At 35.8% G+C, this 13865-nt stretch overlaps 2 protein-coding genes across 19 annotated transcripts in view; both read right to left on the bottom strand.

Moving 5' to 3' along the window:
• Positions 1-48: 48 nt before the first annotated feature.
• Positions 49-13865, bottom strand: part of FUBP1 (far upstream element binding protein 1) — a 36790-nt gene continuing 22973 nt past the window's right edge. For 4 of the 18 annotated variants that reach the window (XM_045292080.1, XM_045292082.1, XM_045292089.1 and 1 more), the window contains 4 exons: positions 12250-12324; positions 5376-5435; positions 5150-5295; positions 4792-4902 (listed from right to left, as the gene is read on the bottom strand). In XM_045292080.1, coding sequence (XP_045148015.1) covers positions 4861-4902; positions 5150-5295; positions 5376-5435; positions 12250-12324 — 323 coding nt within the window. In that variant the 3' untranslated portion in view covers positions 4792-4860. Of the gene's footprint in view, positions 3465-4670; positions 4763-4790; positions 4903-5149; positions 5296-5375; positions 5436-12249; positions 12325-13865 lie in introns of those variants that run through there. The other 14 variants (XM_045292085.1, XM_004699307.2, XM_045292090.1 and 11 more) reach the window with 12 other exon arrangements.
• LOC105978263 (E3 ubiquitin-protein ligase makorin-1-like) lies at positions 8999-11354 on the bottom strand. The gene is made up of 2 exons (XM_045291993.1): positions 11339-11354; positions 8999-11091 (listed from the first exon to the last, which is right to left on the bottom strand). The coding sequence occupies exons 1-2, from the start codon at positions 11352-11354 to the stop codon at positions 9746-9748; spliced, it is 1362 nt and encodes a 453-aa protein (XP_045147928.1). The 3' UTR covers positions 8999-9745.

Raw genomic sequence — 13865 nt, 5'->3', positions numbered from 1 at the left:
ATATAAAGTTCATTTTAAAGTATGTGAAGAAAGAGACAAAACACTCCCTTTTAATATTCATTAACGTACATTTTTTATTGACGCCATAATCAATACAAAATTACAGCAACCATGTGCCCCTTTACACACAATACCATTAAATCAAGCTCTAAACCAGTTTGTAAAGTATTCAATTTACCTCAAGTCCAAGCTGCATCTCCCTAAGACACTGTTCCCATCACAGTAGCCATTTTAAGCCAATCTTCTTTTAACACACGGGTAGTTTCTGTAGAGAACGCTTTTCTCAGGACAAAAATGCATCGAGCATGCATAAGAAAAAAAATATATATATATATGCGCAAATACATTTATGAGCTTCTATAGGGGTATTATTGAAGAAAATAAAGGCTGGGATTGATTGGCTTCTTAAAAGCACCAATTTCTAAATCCCTCAAAAGTTTCTATATTGTGGCAAGAAAACTAGTGACATTGCTACACAAAAAATATAGTTATTTTCAGAATCAAAATTATCTTTAGCTAGGTATTTTTAATATGCATTTAGAATGTGGCAGAATGTGCAGAGAATAAGACATCTTCATTGAATTGATAAGTTCTACATCATTAACATGGAAAAGAGATAACTTTCTAGTTAGTACGAGGTTTGCTTGACTAAGTATTCAAATGAAATGCTAACATTCTGAATATATTCCTATTTCTCTCCAAAGGTACTTTACTACACCTACCCAGACCCACCCTCCTTGTGAATAAACTACAGAGATATGTATGGATATTTTAATAAAAGCACTATTATTAGATCACTAATTTTATTACTAAAACCATTTTCAGTAAGTTAAAAATAAAAATATACTTCTCATTTCTAAAACAGCACACTGTAAAAATTCTAAATATCACCACACTAATATCTTTTAAAAAGTCAAATATAAATACTAAACCAAAATTAGTTCAATTTTAATTGAAACAAAACATTGTTTCTAACACTAACATCCAATGCATTCAAATTAACTGGCTCACCTTTTCTGCTTTCCATTTATTTCAAGGTTAAGATCAGCATCATTAAAAATGCTGTAGTATCAGTCAAGGCTTATGGTAACAAATTAAAAAAATTCTCATGAGACAGAAATAATGCCCAAATATTCACTAGCATTCATCTACGTTTTCTTTTATAAAAATGTATACTAGAACTAACTAAAACTTGACAGGCTCATAAGGTTGAAAAAGCTCCTTTATATTATCAATTTTAACATACCTATCATTGACTATTAAAACACACAAACACACACATAAATGTGGTGCAGTAGGTAAATAAAAAACTATAACAGTTCATGGAACATTTAAGATCATGTGACCAGTACTTTAAAATGAAAAGTGATCAAAAGCAGGTACATTATACCCTATATCATATTGTATGGGAATACATTTCATATTTCTCAATTATGATTTGCCAATTTTACCTTCTACATTGAGCCCTTCTATGGTCCATGCTCATCGGCTCACCAATGGCATACACTCAAAGGATTCCTCTTTATGGGTAACTATCTCAGGACCTGATTTTATGGGCTATGATTTGGTGCTTGCAGCATCTTCAGCACTGTGTGTGAAAATGAAGGCAGTATTTTTGAATATTTTTCTTTGTTGTAGAGATAAGCAGGAGTTTTAAAAGATCAGCACATTTTAGAAATTGAATAAACAAAACTGGTAAGATGCTGCTTTAATACATTCATCTTAACTCACAGGAGTACCAGTTAAAATTTTTTTGTAAGAACACACAAACAAAACTGGCAAAAAATAAATGCAGCGTCAGTTATTAAGCTACTATAAATCAGAAAAATACTGATTTGCTAATACAGATTATGAAAGCTTACTTGCTTTACAGCTAACATTTCACTGATGCACATGCCTTTTATCAAACATACTGCCAATATATTCCTTATAATTTTCCCTTTAGCATATATATTATGAAAATGGAATTGTCTAAAAAAAAGTCATAAAACTCTAACTAACCCGCAATGTCCTTGCTGAATAAAGAAAACAAAGAATCCATAGCATGGGAGGGAAAACAGTGTCCTGTCAATCACATAAACAGATTGTGAAGGCTGTTGAAGTTTCTGATCAAGTGAGTTCCTAACTCTTGAAAACTTTACTTATTGCCCTTTCTTAATACTAAGTAACAATTATTCTATATTTGGGAAAAGATTTGGATGTAGTTCAATTACAGCAGCAATCTACTCATTTCATTTTTGTTTTAATAAAAAATAAAATAAAATAAAAACATTAACTAGTAAACAGTTGCTTGAACAACTTACAGACTTTCCATTGAAATGGTAGCATAAATAACAAAATACATTTTGGGGTAGCAGTAGCAGATTGCTTTTGAATACACAACCACAAAAATCTCACAGGGACAACATTAATGTACTGAAATATTTAGTTATATATGTCCTTAGGTTGTGCTTACCTGTTGCTTTTTGCAGCAGAACCTAAGGTGGAAGGTCTGGGAAGGCACTGTGAAGTATAAATAATTGCACTGTTTGCAATTAATAAAGATTTTAAACCTTAAATGAATCAAAATCAACAGCCTCCATTTTGTGAATTATATTTGAATTCAACTGAACTATTTCTGCAGTTTAATTAATAAATGCACCACTTTCCTAAAAGGTCATCTATAAAAACAGTATCATGCAAAATTCTGAAACTGTTCACGTCAATACCCTACTCTAAAGATAACAGATGCTAAACTCCAGTAACTATTCATTTCAAACTAGAACTATGTACCTAGATGTAAATATGGGTAAGGGAAAATACTCCACGTTCTATAAAAGCAATGAAAAACATTTCTAAATATCTACAATGAACTGTACTACTTATTTACTACCCTGTAGGTATAATCTCAACATTTATGTCTTTGTATTATCTTCCTTTAAATAAATTCAATGCAACAAATAGTGCTCCACAACAAATAAAGAACTGGTACATATTTTTATAAATTGCTTATTATCTGCAAACTGAAAACCATTTCTGCGGATACATTTCAAGCCTTTCATATTAATATGTAAGATATGCATACTTTATTCTGAAAAACAGTTTTATTTAGGAGCATCAGTAATACTATTTAACTTTGTTACTGATCATTTTCTTTAGCTAGTGCTAAAGCATATCAAAAATACTTACCCATTAAGCTCACTTAAAAGTAAAACACAGACCTACGTATTATTCTATGTTAAATTAAGAAGCAGTTATGGTTTTCCAAGATATCAGCACTGTATTCCAACATAATATTCACACAAAGTATGGCATTTGCATTATGTGGAACATTGACAAAAAGATACTGTTGCAGTTCATCAATTTGTCATTCTGATGTACTTACAGTGCAATGCTCCTTGAAGGAACACAATCAAGGATGATACACAGCACAGTCCTCCTCACCCCTACAGAGCTAGTTCTATACTGGCTGGATCAAACCTGCACTTCAACAGACAATGGCAAGACAGACTGTATTTGCATGTTGTCTAATATATTAATATGCAAAGAGCCAACAAATATGCAAAGAGTAAAACAATGGATTTCAACAAAATATCAGTACTTTCAGCATGAGTGTTAAAGAGTAATAATAAAATGATTTTAAGTACATAAAAAAGTAAGTTGATTCAATGACTGGATTTGTGCAATTACAAATCAAAGCTTATCTATACTGCAAAAAGAAAAAAACTCGCAAATTTTTATATTTCATTTTGTTTCAATGATGTAATGTTGCTGTATTTTCACACACTATTCACTTTTCTACCCTACATTTAGAAAGAAACACACTGATATCGTACACATCAAAAGAATTGCTTTACATGGAGAAAACGAAAACAAAACAAAACAAAAAACCCCAAACACACACACGCAAAAACCAAGAAAAAAAAAAAAAAACACCAAACTATTTTTATTAGACTACTTATACTCATTATCCGAGAACTGTTTAAAATTAGTTATGCTGAAACAGTCTTGGAAATCAAGTAATTATCAAATTGAGAATAGAAAGGTTAACTGTTATAGCAGCAGTACAAGTCTGAAACAGTGGTCATGTATAAAAGGAAATTTCACTGTTAATGCAATGAAATATGCCAAAGAGCATTGTACACACATGCAGTTTTTAACCAAACAGAAGGAAAAAAAAAATGAAGATATCAGGATTATTTGTGCAGAAATAACCAAATACAGAAATGGAAAAGATCTTCCAGTCTACTACTATACTGCAATGGGAAAAAACATGCCAGTGTTTAAAAACTCAATTAATATTTCATGGGGAAGCTTATATATTTTGTGTACATGTATCTTATCAATGCTAAGAAATTATGAATCCTTTAATTACCCACATATCCATCCAACTTACCGACACAGGAGGTTTCATATCATTTATTGTAAAGCACAAAACAGGCATTTTAAAAGTGAAAGTATACATTGAAAAAGTACATTTATATCACAAAGCATCGACCACATAATAGTTGCAAATACATTTGCTGGAATGTGTACATCTACACTAAATACTAAAAACAAACCAATTTCCATTTCTACACAGAAATATTAACCTCCTATCAGTAGTGATAGATATTTTGTACATTTTCAAAAAAAAAAAAAAACCATTAAAAAAAAAACTATTTTTAAACCAAAAACAAAATTAAGATCTTCATCAAGTCGTCTGCATCCATATATTTAACAAAGGTTTTTTTCCCCCACACAATGAAGCAAATACTGTATTGTCCACTTCTTATTATTGGCCCTGTGCAGAAGAGATACATAAGAAATACACAAAAAGTTAAAGAAAATCCTTTAAATGAAGCTAACTCAGGAGTGAATCCTTTAAGAAAGAAAAACTGGTTAATATAAATGGTGGTGGCTTCTTGCATGATTTTCAAATCCCTGGGGGAAGAAAATTTATTTTTAAAATCAAAGGTATTGTAGAAATATTCAGCACTCAGATGCCAGAAAGCATTATAAAAACAAAAACAGCCCCCAAACACATCACAGTAAATCACTTAGATGATTATATTTTGCCAGGTAAAAATTAAAAAGCCAACACACTCCCAAACAGACAAACATGCAAAAAAAAAAAAAAAAAACAACAAAAAAAACCCCCCACCCCAACAAATTAGCAAAGTTATTATACCTGAGGTGCTGGAGGATGTTGTGGCATTCCTTGTGGACTTGTCTGGGCATAGTAGGCTGCTTGCTGTCTATAGTACTCAGCCCAAGCTGCACTATAATCTGGCTGACCACCTGGTGGGGCCCCAGTAGGAGCAGGAACTGCTTGACCTTTAAGAAAACAGAACAATTTTGCTGCTGTAACCACAATTTATTGCCCCAAAGAATCTCATTTCTAATAAAAACAATACCTTGCTTCTTGTAATATTCCTCCCAAGCCTTTGAATAATCTTGTGTCTGCCCTTGTTGACCTAAAAAAAACCCCCTTAATTTTAATATAAAATTATATCCACTTTAAGAATAGGTTATAAAGACAAAAGCACAGAGGGTCAGAAGTCTCTGTTTTCTTTTAAATATTTCTTTAATATCAGAAACGTGCCCTGTAACTTAAAAAAAACCAAAAAACCCAGAAAGCTTATTTCTTTTCTTCTAGTAACCATAAGTTCTATAACCCCAATATTGATTAAAAGAAAAGGAAAATCAGAATCCACATAAAAAGGGTTAGGCAACTTAATTTTATAAAATGTGCTAATAAATGCCTTTGGAAAGAGTTCAGTCATCTGTAAACCATCTTTAGGTGGTTCCTTGACGATGTTTAAGCAAACTTTAAGGAGTGGAGGATAAACACACTACATTTTCTTTAGCTTCTTACCCAATTGGGTCTGTTTTAAAACCAAATGAGTCTGTTCCCAAATTTTAAAATGCAAATCCTCATTGGAGAAATAGGAAAAGCATCAGCTGTGAGAAACCAACAAACTTAAAAGGCAAGCTAAGAAAACCTGATCAAAATTTTTGTTTCCTGTTGCTAACCTATAAACAGTATGCATATAGAAATAAGCAAAATACCTCTAAATAAAATGTTCAAATAAAATTTCTGGCAAGAAAAGTATGCATTTTCCCATTTAGCTCTTTTATTTTAGTAGTTTTCTAGACTGTTTGCAATTCACTCGGCTCTGAAATAATACAGGTAGACAAAAGAAATACTATAGTAGACATACAAGCTTTTCTTAAAATCAGATGTTGCCATAAAAAAAGCAGTCTATTTTCAGAAGGCAGCCTATTTTCACCACAACTGGTCACAAAATTACAAGGGTAACTGAAAATTAAGATTTATGACTGTAATAAATGTATAAAAAATGCTTTCTCTAAGCAACAGCACAGAGAAAGTCCATATACTATAAAAGACTCATATTTTCTTTTCAATTTAATTTTGTAGGACAGGAGTAATTTCAACATTTCGACCTTATGTAAGAACTTTAGTACCATCAGTAACAGGCTTAAATATTTTAAAAATTGCAAAAGAGGCATAAAACCTCACAATAATGTCTTTCAAAACCTGCTAGTTTGGGGCCAAAACCTGGTCAAGGTAATAATTTTTACTTCAGGTTTAAAAAACAGGGGGAAACAATAATAAAAAGCCCCAACTTCATTTTAAGAGACACTTCACTTTTAGGGGTAAAAATATAACCCAAACACAACAATATAAGATGACAGAAACAGGAAGACACATCAAGTAAAATCATTAGATTCTTATATTTCCATAAAAACAACCCAAACACATTGGGCCTCCACTCAAGCTACTTCCTCAATGCAAGAACACTTTGTTCTATTGACATTCCATGATGCACACCTTCCCAACACTATCGCTGAAGACAAATGTGTGCATAAGCAAATGTGGTGAAGAAAGCTGATGGTGCCCAGCTATCAAAAGATATAGCATCTGGGATCTTAAAGCCTTGAAGGTAAACAAGCGGCCATCTAGCTCAGAACCAACAAAGCCCACATGGAAGAAGCACACCCTGTGCAATGACGAGGTGTCGAAGGGATCTGGTATCAAAGAACAAAAAATCATATCATTGTAAATAAGGGGATATGCAGATAGAGGACCCAAAGCCCATCTGTAGGTAATGGGACACCCCCTTACAGAAGGGTAGCGGGGAGGAGACGAGCCAGTCAGGGTGCACTGTAGCAACAATGAAACATACAACTTGCCTCTAATTCTTAAATGCTTCCTCACCCTGCACTATCATGATCCCAATTCTACCTTACAAATCTGGCTAGACCAGAGGATGTACACTGGTACAAATAGGAACCGGAAACACAGGGAATCCAAGACAGATGATCCCTTCAGGACCAGTGGTAAGAGTGGTGATACCAGAGGGTGGAGGGAAGGTGGGGTGGAAAGGGGGAACCGATTACTAAGATCAACATATAACCTCCTCCCTGGGGGCGGACAACAGAAAAGAGGGTGAAGGGAGATACTGGACCATGTAAAACATGAAAAAATCATTTATAAATTATCAAAGGTTTGTGAGGGAAGGAGGATGAGTGATGGAGGGGGGAAAATGAGGAGCCGATTCCAAGGGCTCAAGTGGACAGCAAATGTTTTCAGAATGATGAGGGCAATGAATGTACAAATATGCTTGATACAATGGATTTATATGTATGGATTGTGCTAAGAGTTGTATGAGCCCCAAGAAAATGATTTAAAAACAATAAAAAACCTCCAACCGAAACACCAAATATCCTTCTGTAAAACTTATCGCAAATGGGTTACAATTTAGAAGATAAACCAGTAAGCAAGCTGCCAAGATTTGGCATTCAATCTTGAAGGTACTCAAAAAAGTTTATTCTATTTTTCCATCTGAGGAACAAACCTGATCAATTCTGCCCAACTCATAGAGAAAAGAACCCTTTCTAGCTACTTTCTTTTCCCCAGTGCCCTACCTCTTTAAGGTATGTCTTCAATTTTCACTTAAGTTTTGATATAGGAAAGTTCACCTGTTAGATGATTACTTAACATTTACATTTAGCTTAAAAATACATGGTTTTCTTGTAAAATTTCTTATAGCCCCAAAGCTATGCTTCAGTATTCAATTACTTACCTTTCTATACACAACTCCCCAGCCTCCTAACACAGATGTTAAGGACCCAGAGTCTACTATATCAAATGCTTTAAAGGGTTTTCCATACAATACACGTCCACCATACTGTCTACACTCTTTAAAATACCCCTTTGTTTTAAAAGTCTTTTACCTAAAAATATCCCATCATTCTAGCTTCAAAATACTAACGACCAGATTAGTTTCCCTTCCTTATGACTGGAAGACACATTTAAAACACCCATCTTTAAGAATTTCTTTATGGTTTGTTAATATGGCTATTAAAAATATGAAGAGTTGAAATTAGGCTTCACAAGCTATGGCAACTTACTAAGTGGCAAGTACACTTAATTGGGAACCGGAAATTTCTGATATTGAAGTCAGGCCAGATTCTTCAAATAAGGGAACTGAATTACATATTAAAGAGTTGCCTAAGTTAAAGAATCAAGGTTGATTTGACCAAACTCACAAGTAACTTTATGAGTGTCAAAGATGGGTGTTCATAAGCTTTTCAATGGCTGACTAGGATGTGGAAGGGAAGGAAAAAGAAACTATCAAGGTCTTTTTTCTGTAGTCCTTCTGAATGGACTCAAACTTCCAATTTATTGGTTAGCAGCCGAACACAATGTTCCACTGTCAGGGATAAAATTACCTAACATTATTTCCTCTAAGAGTTACACGAGAAGGATTGATACAACTACTCTACTTTATGCATGGAATTAACATTCAACCATTACACAATGCTACAGAAAATCAAACAAAAAAGGTTAACTTGGGATAAGAGTAGAGTCTCCAGTTAAACATAAAGGTTAGTTTAAAATTATTTTCCCAACACCCTTTCCTTCAGAAGAACTCTGGTGGCACAGTGGGTTAAGCCAGAAGCATTAGGTTATATTTGAACCCAGCAGCTGGTCCACAAAGATGAGGCAGTTTGCTTTCTATTAAGATTTACAGTTAAAAAGAAAAGAAAAAAAAAGATTTACGCTCTCAGGAAGCAATACTACTCTGCGCTATAATATCATGGCTGTGAGATGGACTGACTCAATTAAAGTGGGTTTAGTTTTTCCTACAGAAAATGCAACCGTTCAGCATATTATTTAAGAAATAAGAATTAACTGAGCAGCATGAAAGTAATAGAAATAAAAAAAATTTAAGGCAAGAACAAGCATATATGTATAACACACAAGAAAACAATTTTAAGACTTTCTACATTACATTCAGCCACTCCTTTCAGATAATTAAAAGTTTAAAAGGTTATAGTTGGCAAAATAGTTATTAATGCCCACTGTGCAAAGGCATAAAATCAAATGAATTCCATAATTACGTAAATCTAATCAAACAGATCTTGAACTTACCCTTTGAAATAAAAATGCCGCAAATGTTTGGCCTATTACCCATTATGAAGATACAACTTAGCGTGCACAACTTACAACCGTAACATGCCCAACTATTTTAACCAGGAAAAAAAAAATCGCAAATTTCCCCCAAGAGAAAACAGCACACTCCTAAGGTGGGTGAGGAGTAGAGCTGGGGGTTTGGGGTGGGCAGTGAGAGACCCTGGGAGGAATTATTACAACAGCATGTGTAGCGGGCAGGCCTGCTGAGGTCACTCGGTCACCTTAGCATGCTACTATAGGTCCAAGTCATTAAATGTCCTCCAGCTCTTCGTGAAACAAGTCCTACTCATCTTCCGAGTCCGTCAGCTCTTCATCCCCACCTGTGGCCAAAAGCATAAGCAACATTTCGTCCTCCTGTTCATCCTGGTCTAAGGGGTCGGCTCTCTCTTGTTCCTCAATGAACTCCTGGTGGCTCCTGGACTGGGGCTGGCATCTGCTGGCTCCCACTTTCTGTCTCTGGGGCTCCTCTCTATGGCCATCGGAGTAGGCATGCTTGTAAAAACAGTTGCCTCCAAATGGGCAGCTCCCGCGTCCTTCATCAAAATACCTGCACGCCTTGTCGCTCATTGCCTCCTTATATTTCTGAATGAGTTTCTGCTTCTCTTCTTTCTCCTCTACCCAGTACTCACTGGGAATGACAAAGTTAGATGTGATGCGGCATTCAGGGCAGGACTTTACGATCTTGCTCTCAAACTGCTTGGCGCTCCTCCATTTTCGGATGCACTTGAGACAGTAGGTGTGGTTGCAGTTGGACAGGATCCCGAAGCGGCGCTCACTGGGGCTGGCCTTCTCATAGACTACCTCCATGCAGATGCCACACACCATGTCCTTGCTGCTCTGGACCACCAAGGAGAGCTCCATGTCCTTTTTGTGGGCCTCAATGCACGATTTGATGTGCTGTGCACGCTGGGCAGCGTCCATGGGATGTAGGACCTGCAGTGTGCACATGTTGCACAAGTCCCCATGGAGGTACACACAGTTTTCCCCATAGCTGCACTTGCCCACTGAGGCGTAGGGGCACAGCTGCTTCTTGGTGTCCATGGGCTGCTCTTTCTCTGATTGCTCTGTGGTCACTGAGCCCTGCGGGAGGACTTTAGGGCAGGCCAGGACAGTCCGGCCATAGTAAGGCTGTCCAGGGACAAACTCTACAGCATTTGCCCAGTCCTCTGCACCTGCCCCGACAGCAGCCAAATTTGGACTTCTCAATTCTCCTTCACCCATCTTGGCGAGCGGTTTGACTCCAGGTGGGAGGCTGGAGGACACAGCGAGGGATGGCTTTGCAGCTGGATCTATAGTGGCCGCTTCTTCCTGCTTCAGTGGCTGGCTATGTTCATATCTGCAGCAGTCCCCGAAGATGCAGTCCCCTTGCTGGAAGTACTTGCACACGACCCTATAGGGGCTGTCGGATAAATTGTTCAAGTTCTTGTCTTCTTTACAGACACCATGAGGGAAGCACCTGCAGGTGGCCTGTTGGGTCTTGACGCCAATGCTGCTGCTGTTGTTGCCGCCTCCCCTAGCCCTGGCCCCCAGTGAGGTGACCGTGGGGGTAGGAGTGGGAGTGGGGGAGGTTGCTGACACCGCTGCTGCTCCTGCTCCAGATGTTGTGGATGTTGTTCCCCTGCCCAACTCTTTAAATCAGTGATATTAATTTATTAAAATAAAGGTGAAAGTCGATCAAAAATATTATAAAATTATTAAAAACATTTTCATTTCTTCTCAAAATAGATTCTTTGGATAATAAGTATGTGACCACTCTAATTAAAAAGTATTAGAACATTTATTGCAATAAAACTTAGCTTTTAATTTGCTTGAGTTAAGTGAGGCCACAAAAAATTTTAGGATCTTTTATGTCTCCTCAGTAATACTCTGCATTACTTTCCTGAAAAGTCATTTATCAGGAGAAAATTTTCTTTAGGCAGAAATCAGTGGAGAACACTATTAAAATCATACACACACAAGCAATCAAGAACAGGCCGTATTTAAAAACTGCCCCTTTGAAAATTCCGTGCAAAGTGTACTTTTCTTTGCAAAAACACTGAAACATCTTATGATAAAATACTGCCACCTAAAGCAGCCACAGGCCATAAGCCTGTAAAATCATGAAAAAAGAGGCAGTTCCAGTCATCATGGTAGGGGTGAGTTAACTAGGCTAATTTTTTAACTGATAATTTTGTATATGGCCTGTGAATTGTTATACACATCCAAATGGTCCTTGGCCAGAAAAATAAAGGTTCCCACCTCTGATCTACAAGTATTTTCTATGTCATTGAGAGAGGAGAGACAAGTTTCTTGGTTTAACCTTCATTTGTGACAACTGGATGTGATGTAAATGTGGTTAACTCAAACTAGAGTTATGTATCTTAAAAAGTTTTAAATGGCTAAGAACATAAACATCTCAAAAATATTTTTTCTTAAGTATAAGGTCAGGTTCCAAATGGTCCTTAAAAAGGGACAAATCTGGGAGACAGGTTTGGGACTCAGACTCCTTTTAAAGTCTTAATCCAGATTATACCACTTTGTAGCACTACACACGAAATGTCATTGAAGACATAGTACACACAAATTTAACTCTTATTATGATATATTTGTAATGATCTTGGTATGTGTCCAAGTCCAGTGACTTTTAGAACACACTTTACTCAACTAAATTTTTGAAGTTAATAGATAAAAGATGTACAAAGTAAAGCATGATATAAACATATTTTCAAGAAATCATCCTTATAATATGGTATTTACTAAATGTTTCTTTTTACATAGGTATATAAAGTAAGAAATGTAGAACATACCCATTTTCTTGTAGTATTCTTCCCACGCCTTGGTATAATCAACCTGCCCAGCTGGAGCTGGATTTTGCTGATCTCCTTGTTCAAAAAGGAGGAAAAAAGAAAATTAAAAATCTAAAAGGCAACACGCTTTCCTTTTATGTCTGGAGAAAAGGGAGTGGGGTATGAATAACGCAGTCTAGAGTGCAACATGGTGCTATGTGGTAGTATCACCTTTGTTGGTGCTGAAAAGCCAAGTTGCTGGGGCAGAGAAATAGCAAAGACACATGGCAAATGTGCTTGGAAGGACTGGCTATAATTAGCATATAAGTGAACTGCTTGGGCAAATAAAGTACAACAAAGATGCCAGAATTCTTAACTTTCACAAACAAAGACAGTGATAAGGCTAGAGAGAATCCTGAAGTGTACAAATGAAATTATAGGAATAATATTAACATCAATCATCTGTCAGTGTGTTGTATTGTGGTGGCTGGTTGTGTTGCTGTGATGCTGGAAGCTATGTCACTAGTATTTCAAATACCAGCAAGGTCAATAAAAGAGACCAAGTTTCAGCACAGCTTTCATTTTAAGAACAGACTACAAAGAAGGAAAAGGTTGTTCAATTTAGGAATTAGCCACTGAAGACCTCATGGGTAGCAGTGAAGCACTGTAAGACACTGACAATCTCATAAAAATTAGAACATTGTCAGACAATAGTGCCAGAAGATAAGCCCCTCAGGTCAGAAGGCACTCAAAACATGAGTTAGTAAGAGCTAGCTGTCTTCTCAAATTTGAGTAGACTACAGTGATGGAGTAAAGTTCCCAAGAACTGTTAGTTACTGATAGGGCACAAACTGAAAATAAGAACAGATGGAAATAGTTATTAATTATCAGAACTTGGGATGTTCCAAGTATAAATAAGCTTAAAAAATGAAATAAAACATAAAATTCAATAACCCAGGCAACTAGTGAGCTGAAATGGACCTGATATTGGTCATTCTGAATCATGTGGTCATATTGTTGACTAGTTTTGTTATGACATACTCAGAAGGAATCAAGAGGACATACTTCTCAAGATCTTGAAGGACAATGCTGTTGTTCACAGGATATTTATTATCTATCTGCATACAAAGGAAAGTCCATGAATAAAAATATTATTCAAATTTATGCAATAACCACTAAAACTGATGCAGAAATTGAACAATTCTACCAACTTCTTCAATCTAAAACTGATCAAACATCCACTCAAGATTGACTAATAATTATTGGTAATTAGAATGCAAAAGTTGGAAATAGAGTTAAGTTACAGTGGTTGGAAAATATGGCCTTGGTGACTGAAACAAATCTGGAATTCACATGAAATTTTTCCTAATACAAATTCTGATTATACCCATGGACTTTTATGCATGAATTACACAGAAACCAAACTGACTACATCTGTGGAAGCTCAATAATCAGCAGCTAACAATAAGCCAGGAGCCAACTATAAAACAAAGTATCTCAATTAAATTCAGGAGAATATTAAAACAAATTCACAAGACCCAAAATATGATCTGAGTATATCCAAAATTTGAGAACAATTCAAGAACAGATTTGCTGCACTGAACACTAATGAACTATGGGATGACAGCAAAAACATT

Source organism: Echinops telfairi, unplaced genomic scaffold (genome assembly GCF_000313985.2).
Source record: "Echinops telfairi isolate 266 unplaced genomic scaffold, ASM31398v2 ScPeMD7_443;HRSCAF=831, whole genome shotgun sequence".
NCBI lineage: Eukaryota > Metazoa > Chordata > Mammalia > Afrosoricida > Tenrecidae > Echinops > Echinops telfairi.
This window is presented reverse-complemented; position numbering and strand designations above follow the sequence as displayed.